This window comes from Amborella trichopoda, chromosome 10 (genome assembly GCF_054954075.1).
Source record: "Amborella trichopoda isolate Santa Cruz 75 chromosome 10, AtrichopodaSantaCruz75HAP2 v2.0, whole genome shotgun sequence".
In the NCBI taxonomy this organism is placed as follows: domain Eukaryota; kingdom Viridiplantae; phylum Streptophyta; class Magnoliopsida; order Amborellales; family Amborellaceae; genus Amborella; species Amborella trichopoda.
The window spans coordinates 32582488-32607515 of NC_142345.1; the positions used below are offsets into that span (position 1 = coordinate 32582488).

General features: G+C 36.9%; 1 protein-coding gene across 2 annotated transcripts in view; it reads left to right on the plus strand.

Annotated features, from left to right (window-relative positions):
* GMII (golgi alpha-mannosidase II) overlaps positions 1-24771 on the plus strand; it is a 60193-nt gene extending 35422 nt beyond the window's left edge. For both annotated transcript variants that reach the window (XM_020675065.2, XM_088848768.1), the window contains one exon: positions 21338-24771. In XM_020675065.2, the coding sequence (XP_020530724.1) occupies positions 21338-24103 (2766 nt within the window). In that variant the 3' untranslated portion in view covers positions 24104-24771. The remainder of the gene's footprint in view (positions 1-21337) is intronic.
* The last annotated feature ends 257 nt before the right edge of the window (positions 24772-25028 follow it).

Consider the following 25028-nt stretch of genomic DNA (forward strand, 5'->3'; position numbering starts at 1 on the left):
CCTAATAGTGCTCTCAGAATTGGGTCATTGGCATTGTTTTAAAAAGCGGACCGCCCAGCGCCTGGGCAGCTGTCGAGGCGGTCCGAAAAGCTTGGGCACATCGCCCAGGCCTTGGCGGCCAAACTAGGCAAATATCCCTGGGCAGCCAAACTAGGCGGATATCCCTGGGCTTAGGCGCCCGCCCGGGCGTGCGCCCCTCCTAGAGGCGGAAATGCGGCTCATTGAAGGTATTTTTGGGTCATTTTTTTAATACTAAATGGCAAAATTGTGGTTTTATTTGAAACCTAAAACCCGTAGAGGCTATTTTAGAGAGAGAAACCCCAAAACAAAATTTTTTTCTATTGGGCCGCCCAGGTTTTGGGCGGCTTGGACCCCCCGACCGCCTAGGTACTGCTTAGCGCTTTTTGAAACATTGGTCACTGGACAGGCAATACCTAGGGAAGGATTTCTAATCCAAATAGGAGAGGAAATTCTTTCTATTTGAACACCATTGAGCCCCTCCCTCTCAAAACACATATTTCTCTCTCTTCCATGCACCAAGTCATTCTCTTTCATTAAAAATTTATTTTTCTCTCTCCTCCCTTCCAAAAAGGTTCATGCCACCCAAAATTTGATAAGACAAGGGTGACACATTGAAACCCTAATTAGGGTTTAGCTGTTTGAAGAAGAAGGGGTATGCTTAGCCCTAGGCGGATTCTATGCCTTTAAGCCTAGCCCTAATTTATTCGTACAAATCCTAGTCAGATTTGTATGCTCTCTAAAACCCTAGAGTAAGAGATATTGCCCATTAAAGCTTCTCATCAATTCCATCAAGATCAAAAGGGGCAAAAGTGCGTCATCGGTCAAGGAATCGAGTATGGGGTGGATCAAATCCCGTGAGGGTAACTCTTGGCACCTACTAGTAAGTCTTCCCAGTAGATTTAATTATTTTTCAGTCTTATTTCATGCGAAATTTCAGGAATATGTGTTGTACTCAAAACTATAGTGGAAGATTGTTTATTGCTCCTGGATGGTTTTTCTTGCTTTGGAAAGCCTGGAATTCAGGTATATTAAATAAAAGAAAAAGATTTCTTTTTTTGAATTTAATAGCTTGAGTTCCACATAGCCACGCTTTTCATTCCTGCCTTGCTTGTTTTTCTTTTTTATTTTGCTTCTTATTTCACGTCCTTCCTTTTCAGCTTTATGTTTCCCTCTCCCCTTCTTCCTTAGTTTTGTTTTCTTGAGAGAGAGAGATGACTTTGTATTCTCGTTCCCTTTGCTCAAGTTTTTCTTCACCCCTCTCTCTCTCTCTCCTGGTTTCTCTCTAGTGCTTCTTGCTTTCTCTCAGTCTTTCTTTAGGTTTTTTTTTACTTGAGTAGATAGTCTCTCTCCACCTCTTCACCTTAGTCTCTTCTCAGTAGCTCTTTCGTTTTTTGGAGAGAGAGAGGCCCATAGGTGTTGGGGGAGGGGGGTGAGGGTGTCTCCCCCCGGCCCCTTCTTCCTCCTCCCTTCCTTTCCTCTCGTCTCTTCTCTCCATCCCTCCCTCTCCTTCACCCTTCGTCTAAGATCTGCTTATTCTTCCGACCACCATCTCTTTCCTCAACTCACATCTCCTCTAGGAAGGTTAATCCCTAAGATGGGGTCTTCCCTTCTTCTGGGGACTTAGAACCTCATTGTATGTTTTCCTAGGAGTCGTAGTCATGGGCCTGAAATTCCCATGTATTAAGCTATTTGAAGTTAATGCCTAAGATGGGGTAGGCCTAGTTGAGGGCCTGTTTGAGTCCTGTCGAGGATTGTGCTCTCTTTCGGAGTAAGATCTCCTTAATTCTGGTGTTATATAGTGTCTTAGACGACATTTCTGCGGCCGTTTCCTCTATAACCATGTCTTGGTCCCTTGACTTTTCCCCTGCATGGTTTTTCCTACCACTTCTCTCTTGCCCAATTTTTTAAACCTTACTTCTCAATAGCTGGTTGTACCAACACCCTTAGATACTGCCAAATTGATGTTTCTGGTTTGGGCTTTCTCAGTGTTTGAGTGTTGCCCCAACCCTGGCTTGTGTGCTTATTGTGGAAGGGATGATGTTTAGGAGTGTAAGTGAGTAGTTGGGGTTTGGATTGAGGGACTGTAGAGGATTGGGCCGAGTATCCTTAAGTGGTTAGTGGGGATTATAAGACTATTGGTAGTGTAGGGTCATCGAAGTTCAGAGTTTGGTTTTTTTTCAAGAGAGTTGGCCGGTCTTTCTTGGAAGTAGTGATTTTGTATCTATTTCTTCCTCTTTGTATTTGTAATTTGGAGGTTGCCTCCTTTTATTAATGAGAATTTATTGTTAATATTTTTTTTTTAAAAGTAATATTCATCATCTTCTTCTCCAAAAATATCAATGCATCATCATCATTATCCAAGCCTAATCCCAACTATTTGGGGTAGGGTATACGAATCCTGTTCTGCCATTCCGCTTTATCAAGGGCCATACCTTCAATCATACCATAAGTCACCATATTGTTTCTCACTCCTTCCATCAATATCTTAAGGGGCTTCCCCTTGCCCTTTTGGATCTTTTCACTTGAGCTAAATCACCACTAACCAGTAGTGTTCTAGGTTGATGCTGCACATGATCGGACTACCTAAGTCTACTTTCTCTTGTCTCATCGCCTATTGGAGCTACCCCTAAGTTCCCTCCAGTGTATTTATTCCAAATTCTATCCTTCCTTGTCTTGCCCCTCATCCATCTCAACATCCTCATCTCTTAGCCATTCACATGTTTCTTCTGTTCTTCTTTTGTCTTTTGTGCTGCCCCCCCTCTTCCCCTCCCTTCTCTTCTCGTCGAAATTGGCCAGCATCTCTCTCCTAACATCATGCACATCTTGGTGCATGGGAAAGGTCGCATCCCCTCTAATGTCGATCAAATATTTCTTTATTCTATATATGCTGGCATTATATTTGGGATTACAAAACTTGCATTCCACCGTATTCCCATCATTTTTGTTGGCAAAGTAGCACATTTCCAGCCCAAATCACCTTATTTATTTGAAGTGAAAGTTGATGTTGTCACTTACTCAACAAGCGGAGTGAAGTAAACACCCATACCTGAAAAGTTCACCAAATCACAAGAACCCAATCTTGACTACGTATACTACAAGTCTAACATGACAAATCAAACTCCAATCTTGAATAAAGTAACCCAATGTTAGAAAATAAACTTAAAAATTACATGCCACAACGTGATGTCTTGGGTTCCATTCTTAACAGATCCCAAGTTAATATTAAAGAAAAAAAAAAAAAGCCCAAACCCATACTAAAAAGATGTACAAAACCAAAATAAAGGGAAAAAAAACACAAATGAAAGACCCAAATATTGAAAAAAGCTACTAAACCCAAGCCAAATATTGAGAAAAGGCATAAAAAACAAAAAACTAGAAAAACTAAACCAGATGTTAATGTCAATAAACTTAAGAGATTGTCTACAAAGAGACCATTTATTTTTTGTATATGGTGGTCACAATCATTCTTGTCATTTAAATGTCAAAATTGGTTGTTGTAAGAGTGTCATTGAATAGACACAAAGTTCCAAAAAGGAAAATCTCGGACTTCATGACTCACCCCAAGCCATCCAATTTGACATCTAATGAGTGGGAATAATTGTGACCTCTATGTACAAAAGATAAATAGTCTCTTTGTAGAAATCCCTAAACTTAAACCCAAACCCAATCTTGAAAAGGTGCAACAAATCCAAGCTCGAAAAGAAAAACACAGCCAAAAACTGATCTTGAAAAGGGACAAATCCAAACCTAATATTGAACAATATCATCACACCCTACACCCAAAATTGAAATACGTTAACCGTACGAATCCTATCAAAGTTGGCTACAATCAATGAGCTTTGGTTGGTGAAACATATCTCTTTTGCCACCTCTTTGAGTCTCACAAGCACTCGCTTTCTATACTATTTGATTTTACAAGAATTTGAAGTGCTAAAATTTTTCTTAATCTTCAAAAAAAAACTCTCGATCTCGTTTTTCAAAAATTTCTCCTCTTTAAAACATTCACAAAGGCTTTTTTTTCTTTTTTTTGTGGGTTTTTGTTTTTTTGTTTTGGGGGGGGGGGGGGGGGGGGGAAGGGTTTGGGGTTGGGCGTAGGCGGTGTACAGAGAATGACGGAAGGTGCCCATGCCCAAGGGCCATTTAGGGTTGGCAACCGAGATCCGATACTCGTTGGGTAGACTTGACTTGGGTCTGGGTATGGGTCCATAATTTGGACCTGGTGGGTTGGGTCCGCTGGTGGACCTCTTCAGGTACGGGTCCATGTGAACCCGACTTGGACCCGACCCGAATTCTAACTGATTTTAAATATATATTTATTGCATTGAAATAAGGGTGTGGTTTGCAAGGGTGTGGTTTGCATAGAGTTGCAACCAATGTTAAAAAACAAATGCCAATCTGATCCGAATTTGCTCGATCTGGATTGGGTATTGGTGGAGCCGTCTTGGACTTGTTAAGAAACGGGGATCCGGCTGGTTCTACACGGTTTGTACCGGCTCTCTGATAGAACTGGTCAGTGAACCGGTTTTGGTGTCATTGAACCAGTTATGACATCATCAACTTGTTTTGAATTTTTTTTGGGTTGTGAAATGTTTTAAAACTTTTTTGAAAAGTGGGCGGCTGCAACATATTTTATTGCTTTTCCACTGTCAACACCAACGTTTTCTGTGGTGGCTCAGCTAACTTTAAACTCGCAGTCCCCACCAACTGCACTCACATGCACACTTACCTCATGCTTGAGCAAGCGTACATCATGTATGAGAGCTTTGGTTGACATGTGGGGTTTCAACCTTTTATAAAATCATTTTGTCCCACAATTCTTTGATGTGGGATATTTGAGCCTTCTCTATCTCTATCTGATGTAAGGTACATCTAATGTATCTTCGACTCTCTCTCTCTCTCTCTCTCGCTTATTAGGGACATTTATAGTATAAAGTGAATTGTTTATAAAGCATGTTTCCATAAGTAGCGCAAATGTCTATAAATAGCGCAAGGTCTATAAATAACATCTATCTCTCTCTCTCTTATAGAAGGATGTCCATCAAATGAAATGGTCTATAAAAACATTTTTTTTTTAGATTAATTATATTTATTGATCTTTTTTTATAATTTATTTTTCTTATAGTTGTAAATAAGATTTTCTTAACTTAGATGATATTATAAGACATTTTAGATTTGTTGTTATTTGTATAGTAAAATAATTATAAAATATAAATCATCAATTTCAATTTCAGTATATAATAATATAGTTAGTTAGGTTGTGATAAATTTGGATGAGTAAAGTGAATTAATGAATGTTTGATACGTTGATGTGATACTAATTTCAGTTTATATGGGAAATTATTTCTTTTAGTCTTATAATATGGAAATGTTTTCTAATATTTTTAAGTTATTTTGATACAATAATATAATATTGTATTATATTATTAATTATGCAGACATCCATATAGGAAAACAACGTCTCAATATTCACCTATTTTTACAAAGTAATAAAAGTACATAATGCAGCACTCCTAATTTCTTTTAGAAACTAAAAGAACGCTATTTTTAGAGATTTATAGTGGCTTTTTGAAAATGTTTTGGGACAAAACTTGCCGATTCGGCTGATTCTCCGATCTGACACGGTTTTTGGGATGGACGATCTAGATTGCTGATTCAGTTTTTTAAACCTTGGTTGTAACCTTAAATCAAATTAATATGCACCTCTAAATTTTAATCATAAATGTAATTTTGCTAGAAAATATTCTTAGGATGGCATGAGAATCTATTTGCATCTCTAATTAAACCATTTTAAACTCTAAAAATGGTTCAAATCAAGTAGATCTATAAACAAATGAAATTATTGAAAATGGATGGTCCAGATAATGTGTTGCAAGGTACAATATTTTTAATATTCGAAATCGTTTTTTCTTTTTATAATCGTGCGTGTCGACGTTGAGATGAGTTTTCCATCATCAAACAACTTTTATGATGGATTTTTGAGGTGCACCTTAATTTTACAGTTAAAGGTTGCAACCTTATACAAACCTTTTCCTTTAAGTAATGTGTATATATATATATATATATATATGGATAAGATTCCTTGCCATTTGGCAAAAATTTGTTTGGAAACAAGGTTCTTAACATCTTTATGGAGAGTATCTTGAGCGGCTTTGCAATCAGTTCGTATGAGAAATTTTTGGTTGAGCAAGTCGTTTTGGAATTTTGTGACACAGTGGACAATAGACAAAAGTTCTTTTTTAACTGTAGAGTAATTTTGCTGTGTTTGATTCCAGGCTCGAGAAGTAAATCTAACTAACTGTTCTGTATTTGAAATTTTTTGATTCAATATTCCCCCTAGTCCTATCTCTGAAGCATCACATTCAATTATTTTAAAAGCATTAGGATTTGAGAGCGTGAGACAAGGTAATTCTTTGGCTTTCATTTTTATTTTTCTTACAGCTGAAGTTTGTTCATCCGTCCATTTGGGCGGATTCTTTTTTAATCCTTGAAATAAGGGTTTAGCATCAATAGCTAGATCTTTATAAAAATCGGCAATGTAGTTAAGGCATCCCAAAAATTGTTGAAGTTCAGTTTTGTCTAAGATAATATCTTGGAATTTATCAACAGATTCAATTGCCCTATCTATTGGTATTATGCTTCCTTGAAAGATATTGTCCTAAAAATTGTATTTTTGTTTTACACAAACTAATTTTTTTAGCTGAAACTACCAGTCCTGCAGCTTTTATTGCTTTAAGAAAGACATTTAAATGTTTAAAATGCTGCTCAACGCTTTCAGAGAATATTAAGACATCATCAATATAAACGATCATAAATTTTATATAAGGATTGAAAATATCATTCATAATATTTTGACACTCTGAGGGAGCCTTTTTTAGCCCAAAGGCATCACATTCCACTCATATTGTCCAAAAGGGACATTGAAGGCAGTTTTATATTTATCATTCTCAGCAATCTGGATCTACCAGTACCCAAACTTTAAGTCAAATTTGGAAAAGATGCAAGCATTTACAAGTCTATCTAGTAAATCCCTTTTATTTGGAATAGGATACCTTATCCATCGCAGAACTTTATTGAGAGGTTTATAATTTATTACCAAGCGAGGAACCCCTCTTTCTTTCTCAGAAGCCTTTTCCACATAGAATGCTGAACAGCTCCAGGGAGAAGAACTTTTCTTGATAAGCTTTTTCTGCAATAAGTTATCAATTTCTTTTTTGCAAATTTCTAGGAGCCAAGGGTTCATTTGTATGGGTTTGGCTTTAGTAGGTATTTTTCTTTCATCAAAATCATTCTCATATGGCAAAGTTACAATATGCTTTTTTTTATTCCATAAGGCATTCGGCAAATCAGCACAGACATCTCTTTCTATATTGTTTTTAATATTTTCAATTATATTTTTATTTTCAGGGGTTAGAGCTTATCCTCAACTATTTTATATTTTAGCTCCTCTTTGAGGTGGTACAAGAACTTTTCTTTATTAGAAATTGTTTTTTTAATAATATTCACTTCTCTGATTTTGGGTTTTTCAATGAAGTCAAATTTTACATTATGACCTTCTATATTGGCTTCGATTCCTGAACTATCTTGTTTTATAGGATATAACATGTTCAAGAATGGTGTCCCAAGTATTACGGACTGGCTTAATCCTTTTACCATGATAAAAGGAAATTCAAAGCAATTACCATTATTGCAAACTGCAGTATCTGAAAGTTTATAATTTATGACCATCCCACTACCATCTGCTGTATTCAACATTTGAGTTGTTTTACTAAAATATTTTGTAGGAACAAGTCCTTCATTTATACAGTTTATGTCAGCTCCTGAATCTACTAATGCTAGAGTCTGGAAGCTGTATTCCTTATGGACTATTATTTTTACTAATGTGAACCACAGTAACAACTTTATTAAGTAGATTAACATAATTACCATTTTGTATTGTGCTAGAAGATTCTGGTTCTTCATCTATTGGAGATAAAGGCTTTTTATATTTATTTATAATCTCATCAAATTTTAGCTCTTCAGCTGTATTGGCAGGGCTATCTTCTTTAGGGTCAGAGGCTAATTCTAGAATTTGTACCCTATTCCTTAGGGTTTTTAATTCATTTTTTACTTCATTGATTTCCTGCCTTAATTCAGATATAGATGGTTCCTTTTGAGTAATATTCTTATCTTCAACTTTCCTAAGAATTTTAGCAAAGCTATAATCTTCTCGATTTGGAACAAGAGGAGAGGGTTTTTTATTTGTTTTGGCCATATGGATATACTGGACTAAGGCTTCTCGTTTAGCTTCAGGGTCAGTTATTTTATCTATTATATCGATAATTAGATTTTCTTCCTTAGAGAGTGTATTACAAAAGTAGTTAGTATTTTTGTCTTCTGAATTCGAACTGCTAAAAACTAAATCCTCATTCTCTATTTCCCCAACCAAATGTTCTATATCAGAAGGAGACGAACTATCAGAAGATTCTTCCTCTATTTGTAGTATCTGAAACAATTGGCTTATGATATTATCTTCTAATTGTATAGCTTCTATTTTCTTTTTTATCCTACATTTATTTTTGTAATGCCTAACCTTGCCACAATTGTAGCAAACAGGTATTTTTCTTTTTGCTCTGGATTTCTTGAAACTATTTTTGGAAGAGAATTTTTTAGAAATTTTTCCGTAGTAGAAGCTTTATTGGTATATGGCTTATACCTTTTATTCCTATATTTTCTTTTGTCAGATTCTTTAAACATAAGGAGAGTATTGTACCCAAATTGTTCACAGAAATCCCCTAAGTCTTTTCTGTCTGTCATGTTTTGTTTTTCCAGCTACCTTTTTAACTTTAGATCGTTACAGAGAGTAAGCCCTTCTGCACATATTTCTGCTGACAGCTCTCCTAGTGTATATAAAGAGTATGAGATTATTCCTCCATGGTTATTCTTTAATCTCGTTTTGACCTTCTCAGCGAAGAGATGGGGTAAACCGGCTATGAATTTTTCTTTCCAGTGATCCGATTATTGTCTTCTCTGGAACGGAGCCTAGAGAAGAATACATCTTTATACCACTTATAATGAGACAAAGTTGGGCATCTAAGGTTAGAAAGGAGGTCTTCAGATCTAGCATCAAGTAATGCAGTACTTCACACAAAATGGAGAGTGATAGTATATATCAAGGTATTGACTGCATCACTTTCACTATTAACTAAGTCCTGACCATATTCATTTTTCACAACCCATTGCCTCGTAGCAGCCAGTATTTCTTTCTTTGTATTTTCTTCTATATGGAAATCCCACTATCCTCTTAGCCATCCAGTAAAATCGCAAATAATGGCTTTAGCTATTTCTTGGTCATGATTCTCACTTATTTTGCACGTGATTGCGTACATAGTTATATGTTTCACTGCATCGAGTATTTGATTTTCTGACTCTCCATCGATATTCCAACTGACAATTGTTCTTCCTGAATATGATATGGTCCTAGTGATCAAATCTTCTTCAAACTGAATATCTAAAGGAATAGGCCTTGGGTAATACATCCTAGTTTGAGAAGTTGGTCTTATTTTTCTTCCGTAGTCTATTCTATTTATTTCCAGATCTTCTGTTTTAAAAGCTTCTTCTATTTGTTGTATCTCGCTATTAGATAGGGTTTCTTCTTGAAGTACCATGGCTTCTTGCTCAATACTTATTCCTTTTCCTTTTATGCTGAGCTTTGCTAGCTTTTTAACCAATTCATCAATCAGCCCGTTATTGTCTTCCTTCTTTCTTATTCCTTGTAGACTGAATTGTTCTTTAGAAAGTTCTGGAGGAGGTTTGAACAATAAAGCCTTTGCTTTTTCTTTAGGTATACTTTGGGGTTTTCCAATCATATTTTCTATTCTCGTTGTTTGTTTTCCAATAGTTTGTAGATAGAGATTGGTACAATTATTTTGGTCAATGATATGGGGTATAGCATCTATCTTATGAGTATGATGTTCTGTCTCTTTTGGAATGATTTTATAAGTTGAAGCCTTTGTTTCAGGCTTTTCTTTTAGTGTTCCTTTTAGCTGGAGGCTTTTTTAAGGAGGATGAATACTTTGTATTTCTTCTCCTTCACTGGTATAAAAGGTTTGATACTGATTTTCTTTAGTATTAAGACTAAAATCTGGGACTGGTATATCTTTTTCTTTTAGAGTATTCTTCAACCAATCAAAGAAACCTATATTTTGTTTATTCTTTTTTACAAACTTATTGAATCTTTTATGGAATGCATAATAATTCTTGAGGAAATTCAGCTAGATACCATTCTCGTATTTCTCTATTTTCTTCAGACAAGAAGTTATTTTTGAATCCTTCTTTGTCTATTCTGAACTTTTCCTCCTTATGAAGGGTAAGAATATTGAAATCTGGATCAAAAGGTGTAGGTTCATTATCAAGAGAACTAAGTTCATATACCCTGTATATTGGCCTTTGGATATTACTATTTGTCCTTGATAATCCATCCAATACCGGCCTCTGTGATATAGAAGAGGTAGAGTGCCTTGAGGGTATAGAGTGTCTAGAAGGTATTTGTAGGGAGTCTTCTGATAGATTTATTCTAGTGCGTCTATTTGAATTAAATTGTATTTCTATATCCCCATCAGGATGCTCAATTATTTGGTCTGGGTCTCTACTAATTGGGATTCTGGACTGTTGGTTTTCACAATGTAAAGACCAACTTTCTGGAAGGATTATCTGAGACTAGCTTATAGATTTTGGTATGACAGTATTGGATTTTTCCATATTAGTTTGGAAGAACACGGTTTGTCCTTTGGTGTCCATTTGAAGAGCATTCGGACATAGAGTGTTCATCACTTTGTAACATATTCGGTGTACTAGTGCAATATTTTGAGACCCTGGATTCATATCAAATCCCTGAGTTTTTATATTCAAGGTGAGGACTTTTAAAAGATTAGGGTCTGCTAAGGAGACTGAAAAGTTTGGGAAATAGTTAAAGTATATGGGGCCATTACAAAAACTAGATTCTATTATTCCTAGAAGGGAGTCAGAGAATTTGTTATGACGCTCATCCCTTAGGCATAGCAGCACAAAATTATTTAATCCCAACCTAATTAGGGGTTTTATGGCTATTTGAATAAGACCTATATGCAGATATCGATATTCTTTAGATTTATGATTTTGAATCATTCTATTAGAGAGTAGTTCGAAACTTTCTTGCTCATTAGTAATTGATATACTCTGTTCTACTGTTTTGATAGCCAAACTAGACTTAAATTCGAATGTTCATTTTTTATAAATATCAGTTATGGGAACCTTTGGAATATTCCAATTTTGTATCTGTTTTTCTATATTATTTATGGTTATTCCTTCTTTATTTTTTACTCGAAGTGTACTATTGGACGAGGAAGCTGTTCTATTGGATAGAGTCCTAATAAAAATTGCCATTTAAGATAACGGGTGAATACTGAGTCAATCAGAAATAGTTTTTTCGCAGCTCTTCCTGGCCTTTTCGGTAGTGCGGGTCACGACGACTTTTAGTTTCACTTCCTTATTATCTTTATGGTAAATTTTATTAAGTTTCTAACCTTTAGAACACTACTTAGAGCTACAGTTCACCACTGTAAACTCTTTGGCTCTGATACCATAACGGACCAAGATCATAAAAATATTTACGTTCTATGCTAAGATAGATTTTAAAGGTATACAAATCTTAAAAGGAGAAGTACTATTAGGCAGGTAACACACAATAATGGAGAAATATCAATCACATGCCAATTAACATATGTAGCATTTCTAACTTTCAAACAAAGTACTATTTTAACTTGCATAATTAGGTAAACAGAAAAACTCACACATGGCACTTGCAAAAGCTAGAAAACAGTTTCCACTCGTCTGGGCAGTAGCTTGGTAGAGAGTCCCAGTTACAATCACACATAAATCTTTCTCACAAACACTTTTTATAAAATCAGGTTGGCAAGATACACCACTCGATATACAGTAAATGGTAATAGTAAAGTTTGCAGAGATAATAATTACAGCAGTATTAAGACAGGGTAACAGTAAGAGTAGCAGAGTGACAAGAGAGAGGTAGTAGAGTGACAACAGAGAGGTAGCAGAGTGACAAGAGAGAGGTAGTAGAGTGACAACAGAGAGGTAGCAGAGATATTTCTGCATAGATGGCCTGCAGAGGTAGAAGAAGTGGGCTGCAGGGCTTGCAGGCAGAGGAGACTGGGAGAACTGAGAGAGAACACTTCCTAAACACCCGGTGTCCATATGAGCTTCCCCCCCCCTCTTTTTATAGATGGCGGACACTATATTTTATTTTGGAGTCCGCTGATTGATAAGACGAAAAGGGCATCAGAAAAAGGTGAGGTGACAACTGATAAGACTGAAAGGGCATCGGAAAAAGGTGAGGTGACAAAAGGTGTCGGTGGATAGTAAAAGGGGAAGGTGAAGAGACAAAAGTTGTCGGTGATGTGATGGAAAGCATGAACAGTGGAGTTGAAGTGACAAAAGTTGTCGGCAATTTTGTCTTTTGTTGGGACACGTGTGCTGGTAGTTTGCAGTCGCCCCGTCCTTGGTCTGGCTCGATTCAGCTGGCTCGATTCAGCTTTGTGAAAGCCTGAATTCGATATCTTCATTTTCTTGGGCATAGTCTTCTTCATTTTGGGTAGATGTAGACATCGCTTCCTCCTCTTCATCAAAAATTTGCAGCAACTTCTTTTTTAATTCTTCTTTGGTGGCTATAGGATTCTGCTGGCGCATTTTATTTATATAGTCTGTCATATTGATTCCTGTTTCAGGCGGTGAGATTGGCACCTTCTTCATTTTTATATTTTTTGGATCAAGGGCCTTATTTTCATATACATCCCACCATTTTATATATACTTGTCTCCTTAACTCTGGGATGTATTCCCAATTATATGTATAGTTATCCGATATTTGGTAGGACCATTTCATGATCCATTGTATTTGATATAATGCCATAAAGTACGTATGTAGATCTATTCTTGTATCATTATTGTTGTATTCAATGAATTTCCTTTGTGAGGCTTGAATATTCGGTGGTAATATTTCGGTTCCTGATCCCCATAATTGGAACCGGTTTTTGAACCAATTGGGAAAGTCTTCTATTATTGCTATTTTTATTTGAATAAACCATGTATGGGAATTATTATTATTTTTGGAAGGCAAAGACTTTATGCCATGCCTCGACATATTCAGCATATCTAAAATATTTATTTTTGAATTCCTCTGTTTGCAACCTTCTGAGCTTTATTGGATCAATACCCCATTCCTTATATGATATTATCTTCCGTATCTGGAATTTGGAGTATGCTATTATATTAGTATTTTTTCTATAGAAATGGACCAATGTTATAGACCCAGTTTCCAGGAGGATGGCTTCATACCATTCTCGGGTTTTATCATTATTGGAAGGGTGTAGATGTTTATTTAAAGAGATATTTGCTATTTCATATGGATCTTTATCTCTATGAATATCTTCTATTACTATAGCAGATATGAAAGAGGTTTCCAAAAACCTGGTTTTTTCTCCACCTGAGGTATTAGTTATTGGTATTGGCTCAGGCGAGAATATTATTTCTTGTGCCTGTTTTCTAACTAATTGATTTGGGGTTATTGGAGAGGTTATCAGGGTCTTGCCTGGTACTAGGACTATGTCCATTTTCCCTTTTCCTTTGTTTGGTACTATTATTCTCAAAAAGAATCCGCCCTAATGGACGGATGAACATACTTCGGCTGAAGAAAAATAAAAATAAAAGCCAAAGAATTACCTTGTCTCATGCTCTCAAATCGTAATGCTTTCAAAATAATTGAATGTGATGCTTCAGAGATAAGACTAAGGGGAATTTTGAAAAAAAAAATTTCAAATACAGAACAGTTAGTTAGAATTTATGACCATCCTACTACCATCTGCTGTATTCAATATTTGAGTTGTTTTACTAAAATATTTTGTAGGAACAAGTCCTTCATTTATACAGTTTAAGTCAGCTCCTGAATCTATTAATGCTAGAGTCTGGAAGCTGTATTCCTTATGGACTATTATTTTTACTAATGCGAACCATTTTTGAGTAACAACTTTATTAAGTAGATTAACATAATTACCGTTTTGTATTGTGCTAGAAGATTCTGGTTCTTCATCTATTGGAGATAAAGGCTTTTTATGTTTATTTATAATCTCATCAAATTCTAGCTCTTCATCTGTATTGGCAGGGCTATCTTCTTTAGGGTCAGAGGCTAATTCTAGAATCTACCCTATTCCTTAGGGTTTTGATTTCATTTTTTAGTTCATTGATTTTCTGCCTTAATTCAGATATGGATGGTTCCTTTTGAGTAATATTCTTATCTTCAACTCTCCTAAGAATTTTAGCAAAGCTATAATCTTCTCGAGTTGGAACAAGAGGAGAGGGTTATTTATTTGTTTTAGCCATATGGATATACTGAACTAAGGCTTCTCGTTTAGCCTCAAGATCAGTTATTTTATCTATTATATCGATAATTAGATTTTCTTCCTTAGAGAGTGTATTACAAAAGCAGTTAGTATTTCCGTCTTCTGAATTCGAACTGCTAAAAACTAAATCCTCATTCTCTATTTCCTCAACCAGATGTTCTATATCAGAAGGAGACGAACTATCAGAAGATTCTTCCTCTATTTGTAGTATCTGAAACAATTGGCTTCTGATATTATCATCTAATTGTAAAGCTTCTATTTTCTTTTTTATCCTACATTTATTTTTGTAATGCCCTACCTTGCCACAATTGTAGCAAACAGGTATTTTTCTTTTTGTCCTGGATTTCTTGAAACTATTTTTCGGGGAGAATTTTTAGAAAACTTTTCCTTGGTAGAAGCTTTATTGGTATATGGCTTATACCTTTTATTCGTATATTTTCTTTTATCAGATTCTTTAAACATAGGCAGAGTATTGTACCCAAATTGTTCACAGAAATCCCTTAATTCTTTTTTGCCTGTCATGTTTTGTTTTTCCAGCTGCCTTTTAACTTTAGATCAGTACAGAGAGCAAGCCCTTCTGCACATATTTCTGCTGATAGCTCTCCGAGTGTATATAAAGAGTATGGGATTATTCCTCCATGTTTATTATTTAATCTCGTTTTGACCTTCTTAGCAAAGAGATGGGATAAACCGGCTATGAATTTTTCTTTCTTTGTATTTTCTTCTATATGGAAATCCCATTGCCTCGTAGCAGCCAGTATTTCTTTCTTTGTATTTTCTTTTATATGGAAATCCCACCATCCTCTTAGCCATCCAGTAGAACCGCAAATAATGGCTTTAGCTATTTCTTGGTCATGATTCCCACTTATTTTGCACACGGTTGCGTACATAGTCATATGTTTCATTGCATCGAGTATTTGATTTTCAGACATTCCATCGATATTCCAATTGACAATTGTTCTTTCTGAATATGATATGGTGCTAGTAATCAAATCTACTTCAAACTGAATATCTACAGGAGTAGGCCTTGGGTAATACGTCCTAGTTTGAGAAGTTGGTCTTATTTTTCTTACGTAGTTTATTCTATTTATTTCCAGATCTTTTGTTTTAGAAGCTTCTTCTATTTGTTGTAGCTCGCTATTAGATAGGGTTTCTTCTTGAAGTATCATGGCTTCTTGCTCAGTACTTTTTCCTTTTCTTTTTATGCTGAGCTTTGCTAGCTTTTTAACCAATTCATCAATCAGCCCGTTATTGTCTTCCTTCTTTCTTATTCCTTGTAGACTGAATTGTTCTTTAGAAAGTTCTGGAGGAGGTTTGAACAATAAAGCCTTTGCTTTTTCTTTAGGTATACTTTGGGGTTTTCCAATCATATTTTCTATTCTCGTTGTTTGTTTTCCAATAGTTTGTAGACAGAGATTGGTATAATTATTTTGCTCAATGATATGGGGGATAGCATCTATCTTATGAGTATGATGTTCTATCTCTTTTGGAATGATTTTATAAGGAGAAGCCTTTGTTTCAGGCTTTTCCTTAAGTGTTCCTTTTAGCTGGAGGCTTTTTTCAGGATGAATGCTTTTTATTTCTTCTCCTTCATTGGTATAAAAGGTCTGATTTTGATTTTCTATAGTATTAAGACTAAAATCTGGGACTGGTATTTTTCTTTCATCAAAATCATTCTCATATGGCAAAGTTACAATATGCTTTTTTCTATTCCAAAAGGCATTCGGCAAATCCGCACAGACATCTCTTTCTATATTGTTTTTAATATTTTCAATTGTATTTTTATTTTCAGGGGTTAAGAGCTTATCCTCAACTATTTTATATTTTAGCTCTTCTTTGAGGTGGTACAAAAACTTTACTTTTTTAGAAATTTTTTTTTTAATATTATTCAGTTTTCTGATTTTTGGTTTGTCAATGAAGTCAAATTTTACATTATGGCTTTCTATAGTGGCTTCGATTCCTGAACTATCTATTTTTATAGGATATAACATGTTCAAGAATGGTGTCCCTAGTATTACGGACTGGCTTAATCCTTTTACCATGATAAAAGGAAATTCAAAGCAATTACCATTATTGCAGATTGCAGTATCTGAAAGTTTATAATTTATGACCATCCTACTACCATCTTACTGTATTCAATATTTGATATATGTATATATATATATATTTAACATATTTATGATTATATGAAATATGTTTCTGATCCCCACTTTTATTCTTTTATAAGATGAATAGTGGGGATTAATCCTCTCATAACTAACTTTACTTTCTTTATTTTTAGGGTTTTGATTCCTCTCTCTGTTTTTTGATTTACACATCGTGTCTGAGTCGCTTATAAACAATTTGGATCCGGGTCTGGGGACTCCGGACCTTGTTGGGTCCGAGTCCCACTATTATATTTTCTACTGGGGTTCGGGTCCATACCCCCCCATCTGTTACCACCCCTACCTTGGCCCTTAAGGCGGCGTGCCTTAGCCACATGGTGTGCTTAGTGTACAACAACTACCCCCTACTCCAAAAAAAAAAACAAAAAAAAAAGGAGGCAGCCACCTGCTCTAGGCAACCACCTGCTCTAGGCAATGCTTCTAGGGCCTTGGCCCTCTTCAAGATGACAATCTCTTAACACAGTAGTAAGATATAGACCTTCCAAAAGAGGCATTGGTTAATAAACTAAAATATCATGAAACAACAGTTGAATCAGCCCCAAACTACATGATTTGATATCATGTGAAATCTAGGATTTGAATTTACCACTTGGAGAAGAGAGATTGTGTGGTGTTTGGCACTTAGAGGCAAGATTTTAGTGTATGGATGAGCATGTTTTGTTATCCCTTGATGAAGGTTTCTATTTTTAAGAAATATATAACTTCAACGTTTTTGACTGATGTTAACACAAATGGATCAACCAATGGTTTATTATGTCTATTCCCAAGTTCTAATACAACGAAAAAAACGTAACCTGGATACATGGAAAGCTCATGGGGCAATGACAAAAAAACCTATTGACAAATTACTGAGAAACCGATGATCTCAACGACTACTTTGTTTCTCTCACCTCAGTTGCGACTCAATCTGTACTTCTCTAAGTCAATACATCATTTAGGGCATGTTCGACCTGTGGAAAGGGGGCTGCAAAGCCCCATCTTCCAAAAGATATGGCAGCTGGCCCTTCCATCATTTAGCATGGAAGGGGTGGCTTCCAAACAGGGTCTATTTGATGTTAAATGAGGCCCCATGGAGTGCCGTGTGTTCATCTTGTGGCTTTCACAGGGTTACAACAAACATGGATGTGTTTTTTGGTGGAACTTGGAACTACAGCTCCCAAAATGTTCCATCAATAAAAAATGCTCTTAATATGCAAAAGGAGACCTAGAATATACCCCTATGAGCCACATACAAAAAATAAAAGCCAAAACAAAACAAAGATACCCTTACAAAGTTTGTACTCTGGAGTGATTTCTCTTTTGTTTAGTAACTATGCATCTATGCACAGCAACATACGGACTGCTTCCTTCTATCGTAATTTGAAATCGCAAATTTGATAGGATGATCCATTGGTGCTTGTTGCTTGAACACACTTGTTGCACTTTTAGAATGTAACTAGTTTGGTCCAGAGACCAAGTAATGGAAAAAGGAAGACAACCACTATTTTCACTTTGACGGCCATGCCAAGTTTGTTCGAAATACATAAGGCACTCTCTCCTTCCCTAAAATAGCGATAGTTTTTTGTCTCAAACTTTCAAAGATGTCAAAAATATTTTGTCTATAAAAATTTTAAGCTACGGCCTTGAGTACAGGATGGCTAATAAGACCAAGGTTTGCCATTTTCGGTATTATCTTATTCATTGTTAGTTGGATCAGTAGGGCCCTTGCAGAACTCTTTAGCTGTGATGGAAAGACTGCTGATGAAATTCCACTGTGCATTTTAGTTAGACTAAATCTATGGGATCTTAAATATTGGAGTTGTTTGGCAGCTGCATTATGTAGTTGAAAGACCTCATTGACATGTTGGACAGAGTTTGGTCTCTGGGATCATCCCAAATTAACTAGTCTTGGGTAGACTATTTTGGTAGTGACTACCAAAACCTTTTCTTTTAAAAGAACCTGCACTGAATTGAGAAATGATAATCGAGCTTGTTCTCTTCATCGGATGTACTGTAGTACACATGTATGTAATATTGACAAATGTGTTTCACACATTTCAGCATGTCTGACACAGATCGTACCTGGCAAGTTTTGATACTTTAGACACCAGTTGACACTTTGGCATCACCACTTGAGGGAGATACGTGTTACTGTATTCTTTGATGCTCTGGAGAGGACTACTGACTTGGTCAGATGTCTCATTCTATCATCCATTTTGTTGGAAATATCTTGCTAGGAGCCATCAGGGTTGCTCAAAAAGTTATGCTTTTTGAAGATTATGCATTAGTTAATTATTGCACTTCCTAAGAAAGCTCCAGTGCGTCTTTTATCATGGTTGCCTTAAAGTCTTCATTATCAATTTTTATAAATTGAAGAAAGTTCTATCAGTGAGGCCTAGACAGCCATTGTGTCAGTTTCTTTAGTTATCTCGCTATTTTTTGACTTGATGTATAAGTTAGTTATGTCTTTTGGAGATTAGCAACTCGAATCTCTTAATGAAATTGCTATGTAGTAGAATGGCTTACGCATCCAGCTTAATACTTGAGTTTGTTTCGATTCTTTAGAGATAATCCTTGTGTTTATCATTTAGCTAATAGATTAGCCTATCAGGCGGTGAGGGAGTTTCTGTTGTTGTGGGATATGTCTTCTTGAGAATTATACTACTTCTCTTTCTCTTGTTGTATCTTTCTGCTGCTTTTTCTGCTCTGAGAAACTTAATTAAATATCTGCAGTTATGCTAGTTTTCTGAAAATTGCCATGTCCTGTGCCGGCATCCACGTCTCTCTTCAGTTACAACACTGTGAAAGGTGATATGTAACTTCAGTCATCATTCTAGCTTCCCTTTTCTTCTTGTCATATTAACATTAATAAGAAGAGGAAGCCAAAAAATTTACCACTCACCAAAGGCGTCCAATTTGAAGATTTAGTTGGAACATTTGGGCAAGGAATTTTTTCCACCTAAAACAAATTAATGAACCAGTGTTTTACGCATAGTGCATAGTTAAGGGAACCTTGTAGATAGGGTGACGATCCCACTCTAGAACCTCGATCCCATGGTTCCTGCAAGGGATCTTGTAGGGACTCCATTTTTTCGATTTTGGGATCTCACTCCCAAAAAGAGGGACCACATTCCATCCATCAATGGAATCCAGTTCCATTTTGAAATAGATCCTTGCTCCCATCAACCATGGTCCAAGGTTTTGGTACATTAAAATCTCGGGTTCCATGTTTGTGGGTTCTACTTTTATTAACGGATGATACCAGGTTAGAGATTGCCATTGTCCAAAGTTCCCATTATTTAGTAATCATAAGTTCCATGATGTTATAATCTGGTCCCTTTTTTGCATAGCACGAAGTTCCATTATTTTAGATTCTTAATTTGAACTAGGCATAGTCTAAAATGACCCATTGTTTTATTAAGTCCTATTCTGTAAGCCATCTCTCTTAGTTGTGAGAATATATATTTCATTTAAGATCTTATATGTATGATGCCCTATTGTTTTAGAGTCTTAAATCTGATTACAGTTGTGAGATGAGAATATATGTTTTTATTTCAAGTTTTAAAAAGCTTCTTTTACATCAGTTTGAGAGAGAGAGAGAGAGAGAGAGAGAGAGAGAAGCTCATCCTGTCATCATCTAGCTCCTTCGGGGGGCCAGCCATTTGAAAAACAATGGAAGCAAAGGAGACTACATTTGAAGAAGATGACTCTTGAGTAGTAGGATTCTGGATTGCCGAGGATTCAGAGTGAATGGTGCATACCAAACTTCTGTCATGGCCTGAAGATGTAATGGTCATAAGAAAAACTGACTTATAGAGAGCTACATAATTAATCCGTTGTTATTCACACAAAAATATATGAATCCATTGTTAAGGGCGGGGGACGCTTGATAAGGGATCTCTGGTAAATGGCACTTGCGGACCTTGAGCCAACCAGCTGAGGACCTTGATTCCTATACTTTAAGAATCTTGATATTGGAACAGGAGGAAGCCCGTTATATGGCATACTTAAATCTCGATTCCTTAACCAAGAGAACTCGTACTAACTCTACTTACAACCTCATTTTTTTGTATAATGGAGCTTAGATTCCTGCCAGTAAAAACATCGAAACCATTGGCATCGTTTCTCGCTCCCATAAACCTAAGGATCTCGCTCGTTGTCTTGTTCATAGTACGGACGCTGTTCCTAAACCTAAAGAGCTTCCACTATGGGGCGGTTCGACGAATCCCGAACCGATCCCGCTCCCGCCTCCAACAAATATGGTTTTACGTCTACAAATGCACACTAAAATCTTTCAAAGGATAATCCCAAAGATTCATCATGATTAACCCAAATTTTGAATCAGAGCAATTGATTGGATTTATTTGTGATGTTTGGTAGTTGGACTGCTTCTTTGTAATGGTTCTATGATTTTTATACCTGTATTGAACCTTATGACACAAATAGGTGGGTTGTTGTGGTACATACTACATGCCACTATCATGGAACCTAGAGCATGGTCACAATGCAAATCGCCTAGTCATTTATATGCTTCTTTTTGTCTTTTTGTTTTGTCTTTTGATGCATGTGCTCTTACATTTAAAGTATGACTAAGTAATTTGAAGTATTGATCATTCAATGAGATTGCATGCATTTATGTCAAGCATTTTCTCCCTCTTTTTCTTGTATAAATTTGAGTTGAAGTCATCATGGAATGGCAAAAGTTAGTTCCATACTGATTGACTATTTACCACATGGCATGCAGATGATGGAGGGAAACATGTGGTTAAAAGATACAATTGGAGTTATTCCCAAGAATGCTTGGGCTATAGATCCATTTGGATATTCATCTACAATGGCATATCTGCTCCGACGTATGGGTTTTGAGAACATGCTTATTCAAAGGACTCATTATGAGGTGAAAAAGGAGCTAGCCTTGCACCAGAACCTCGAATATATATGGCGACAGAGCTGGGATGCAGAGGAAACAACTGATATTTTTGTTCATATGATGCCCTTTTACTCTTATGATATCCCTCATACATGTGGACCTGAGCCTGCCGTATGTTGTCAATTTGACTTTGCTCGAACCCCTGGCTTTTTCTATGAGGCCTGCCCTTGGAGAATTAACCCAGTTGAGACTGACTCTAACAATGTTAGAGAGAGGGCCTTGTTATTGTTGGATCAGTACAAGAAAAAGTCCACCTTGTACCGCACAAATACCCTTCTCATACCCCTTGGAGATGATTTCCGGTATGTTAGTGTTGATGAAGCAGAAGCTCAGTTTAGAAACTATCAGTTGATATTTGATTATATCAATTCCAACCCTGATTTAAAAGCTGAAGCCAAGTTTGGCACTCTTGAAGACTATTTCCAAACTCTTAGGTCAGAGGCCGAGAGGATAAACTTTTCAAGGGCTGGAGAGGTTGGTTCAAGGGAGGTAGAGGGGTTCCCTTCACTTTCTGGTGATTTTTTCACCTATGCAGATAGAGAAAAGGATTATTGGAGTGGATACTACGTCTCAAGACCCTTTTTTAAAGCAGTTGATCGAGTCCTCGAAGAGACATTACGCTCATCAGAAATTATGATGGCCTTATTGTTGGGTTATTGTCAGAGGCTGCCATGTGCAAAGCTTCCCATCTCTTTTGCCCACAAATTCACAGCTGCCAGGAGGAATTTGGCTCTTTTTCAACACCATGACGGAGTGACTGGTACTGCCAAGGATCATGTGGTAGTGGACTATGGAGGAAGGATGCATACTTCTCTCCATGATCTGCAAATTTTCATGGCTAAGGCTGTTGAGGCACTTCTTAATATTCGTCATGAGAAGGTGGGAAAGAGTACCCAACCATCTCTGTTTGAACCAGCAAAGTTGAGATCGAGATATGATGTGCAACCAATGTACAAAACAATAACTGTGCTTGAAGGAAGTGTACAATCAGTCATATTCTTCAATCCATTGGAGCAAACTAGAGATGAGGTTGTGATGGTGGTTGTGGACAACCCAAGCATGTGTGTTTTATATTCCAATTGGTCATCAGTGACAAGTCAGGTTGTTCCTGAGTGGCAACATGGTAAGGATGGATTGTTCACTGGACGGCATCGCTTGTATTGGCAAGCTTCTGTGCCTCCCATGGGATTGCAAACTTATTATGTTGCTAATGGCTTTGTGGGCTGTGAGAAAGCCAGGCCTTCAAAACTGAAAGTACATAGTGGCTCCAAGCCTCTACCATGCCCTCAACCTTATGTTTGCTCAAAATTGGAAGAGAGCATGGCAGAGGTTAGAAATCAGCATCAGACATTAACATTTGATGTGAAAAAGGGTATGTTGCAAAAATTGAAGGTCCACAAGGATGGTACTGAGACAATTATTGGGGAAGAGATTGGTATATACTCGACTTGGGAAAGTGGGGCGTACCTGTTCAAGCCCAATGGGGAAGCTGAACCCATTATCCGAGAAGGTGGGATGATGATAATATCAGAAGGTCTTCTGGTGAATGAAGCCTTCTCTTTCCCAAAAACTTTGTGGTCGAAAAGCCCAGTCTCACATAGTACCCGCATTTTTAACGGAGAGGATATGTTGCAAAAGTTTCTTATAGAGAAAGAATACCATGTGGAGCTTCTTGACCATGACTTCAATGACAAAGAACTGATTGTAAGATTCAAGACAGACATCGATAATGGGCATGTTTTCTATACTGATTTGAATGGTTTCCAAATGAGCCGAAGAGAAACTTACAAGAAGATCCCCTTGCAGGGAAACTACTATCCAATGCCTTCCCATGCCTTCTTGCATGGTTCAGATGGTAGGAGATTCTCTGTGCATTCTAGGCAGTCATTGGGTGCTGCAAGCTTAAAGAATGGTTGGCTGGAAATTATGGTTGACAGGCGTTTAACTCGTGATGATGGTAGAGGTTTAGGGCAAGGGGTCTTGGACAATAGGCCCATAAATGTGCTCTTTCACATCCTTACTGAAACCAATAAGTCTTCTACTCCTATACCCACTTCTCTCTCTTTACCATTGAATCCTTCACTTCTTTCCCATTTGGTTGGTGCCCACATCAACTACCCAATGCATGCATTCATTGGGAAACCAGAGGAAACCTCTTCACAGTTACCCCCACCTAAACACTTCTCTCCATTAGCCGCATCTTTACCATGTGATGTGCATATTGTGAGCTTCAAGGTTCCAAGACCTTTGAAATTCTCTCAGCTTTCATCTGATTATCCCAGATTTCTTCTTATTTTACGGAGGAGAGGTTTGGATTCATCTTATTGTAGGAAGGGTGGCTTGAATTGCACTACATTAGGAGACAGGCAGATCAATGTGTTCTCCATGTTCAAGGATTTTGCAGTTTTAGATGCTAAAGCTACTTCTTTGAATTTATTGCATGATGACGACATGGAAAGACTTGGGTACTATGAGCATCCACATAGGAAGGATTTAGGAGGTGGAACAAGGGATGGACATGTACTGTTACTCCCCATGGAGCTGCAGGCTTACAAACTGGAATTGAGGTCAAACTTATGAATGAAGCTTACATTAGAGATTTATTTGTGTTGTGCAGCTTCTGGGTCTGGTGGATACTCCGCTAATAGAAATCGGTTGCCCCATTTTGACATGCAAGGAATTACGAGAATTGCTTTCCATGTCAGGGTAGGTGCATTAAGGGGTATGGGTGCCTGTTTTGTTGCTTGTTGAATTTCTAGCCTGTGTGAATGGAAGAGATAGTAATTGTGTTTGATATGATCTATCATAAAATAATGAGTTCGAGTATATTCTTGTGAAAAGAAAGAAATGAACAAGGAAATGAATCTGGAGGAAATTTCAAGTGATAATTGATAGATCAGATTTATACTGGGGGATTGCTCTACATGGCTAGTTAAAGATCGAAATTCCAACAATGGCAGAGAAAGTATGTCCATACTCTTATCACAGTTATTGGTTGTGACAATGCGGCAGTGAATCAGTACATGCTCTTCTCCAAAGAAGCAAAGCCTTGGGTATTGTGGATTACAATATCAGTTTTGTTTTCTGTTTTTTTTCTTTTTAATTTGTTACATCAAGTTGTGTTGGAGAACCATTCAGATTAGTGGCTCTTCTATGTGGCATGGAGGATCTGAGACTATAGATTTTTGCTGTTGACTCCATGTTATCTATCTATTTCTGATGGGTTATCCAGTTTAAATTTCCAACCATGATTCAATTAGTGCTGTGATGTTTGATACTTCTATTTGCACAAACTTTTGGACTTCGGATTTGCCTTCAGGGTAACATGACAAGTTACCTTACCCATCCTGTTCACATGTTCACTTGTTTGAAGTCCACCTTCATAATCTGATGTTTCTATAATGAACTCGATATTCCCTCTTGCGGAGGAATGGGCCTATGGCCTTGGTGGTCAAGGTGGAGGAGCTTCCATTCTTCTTACCGTAGCTGTTAATATGCGAAAAAT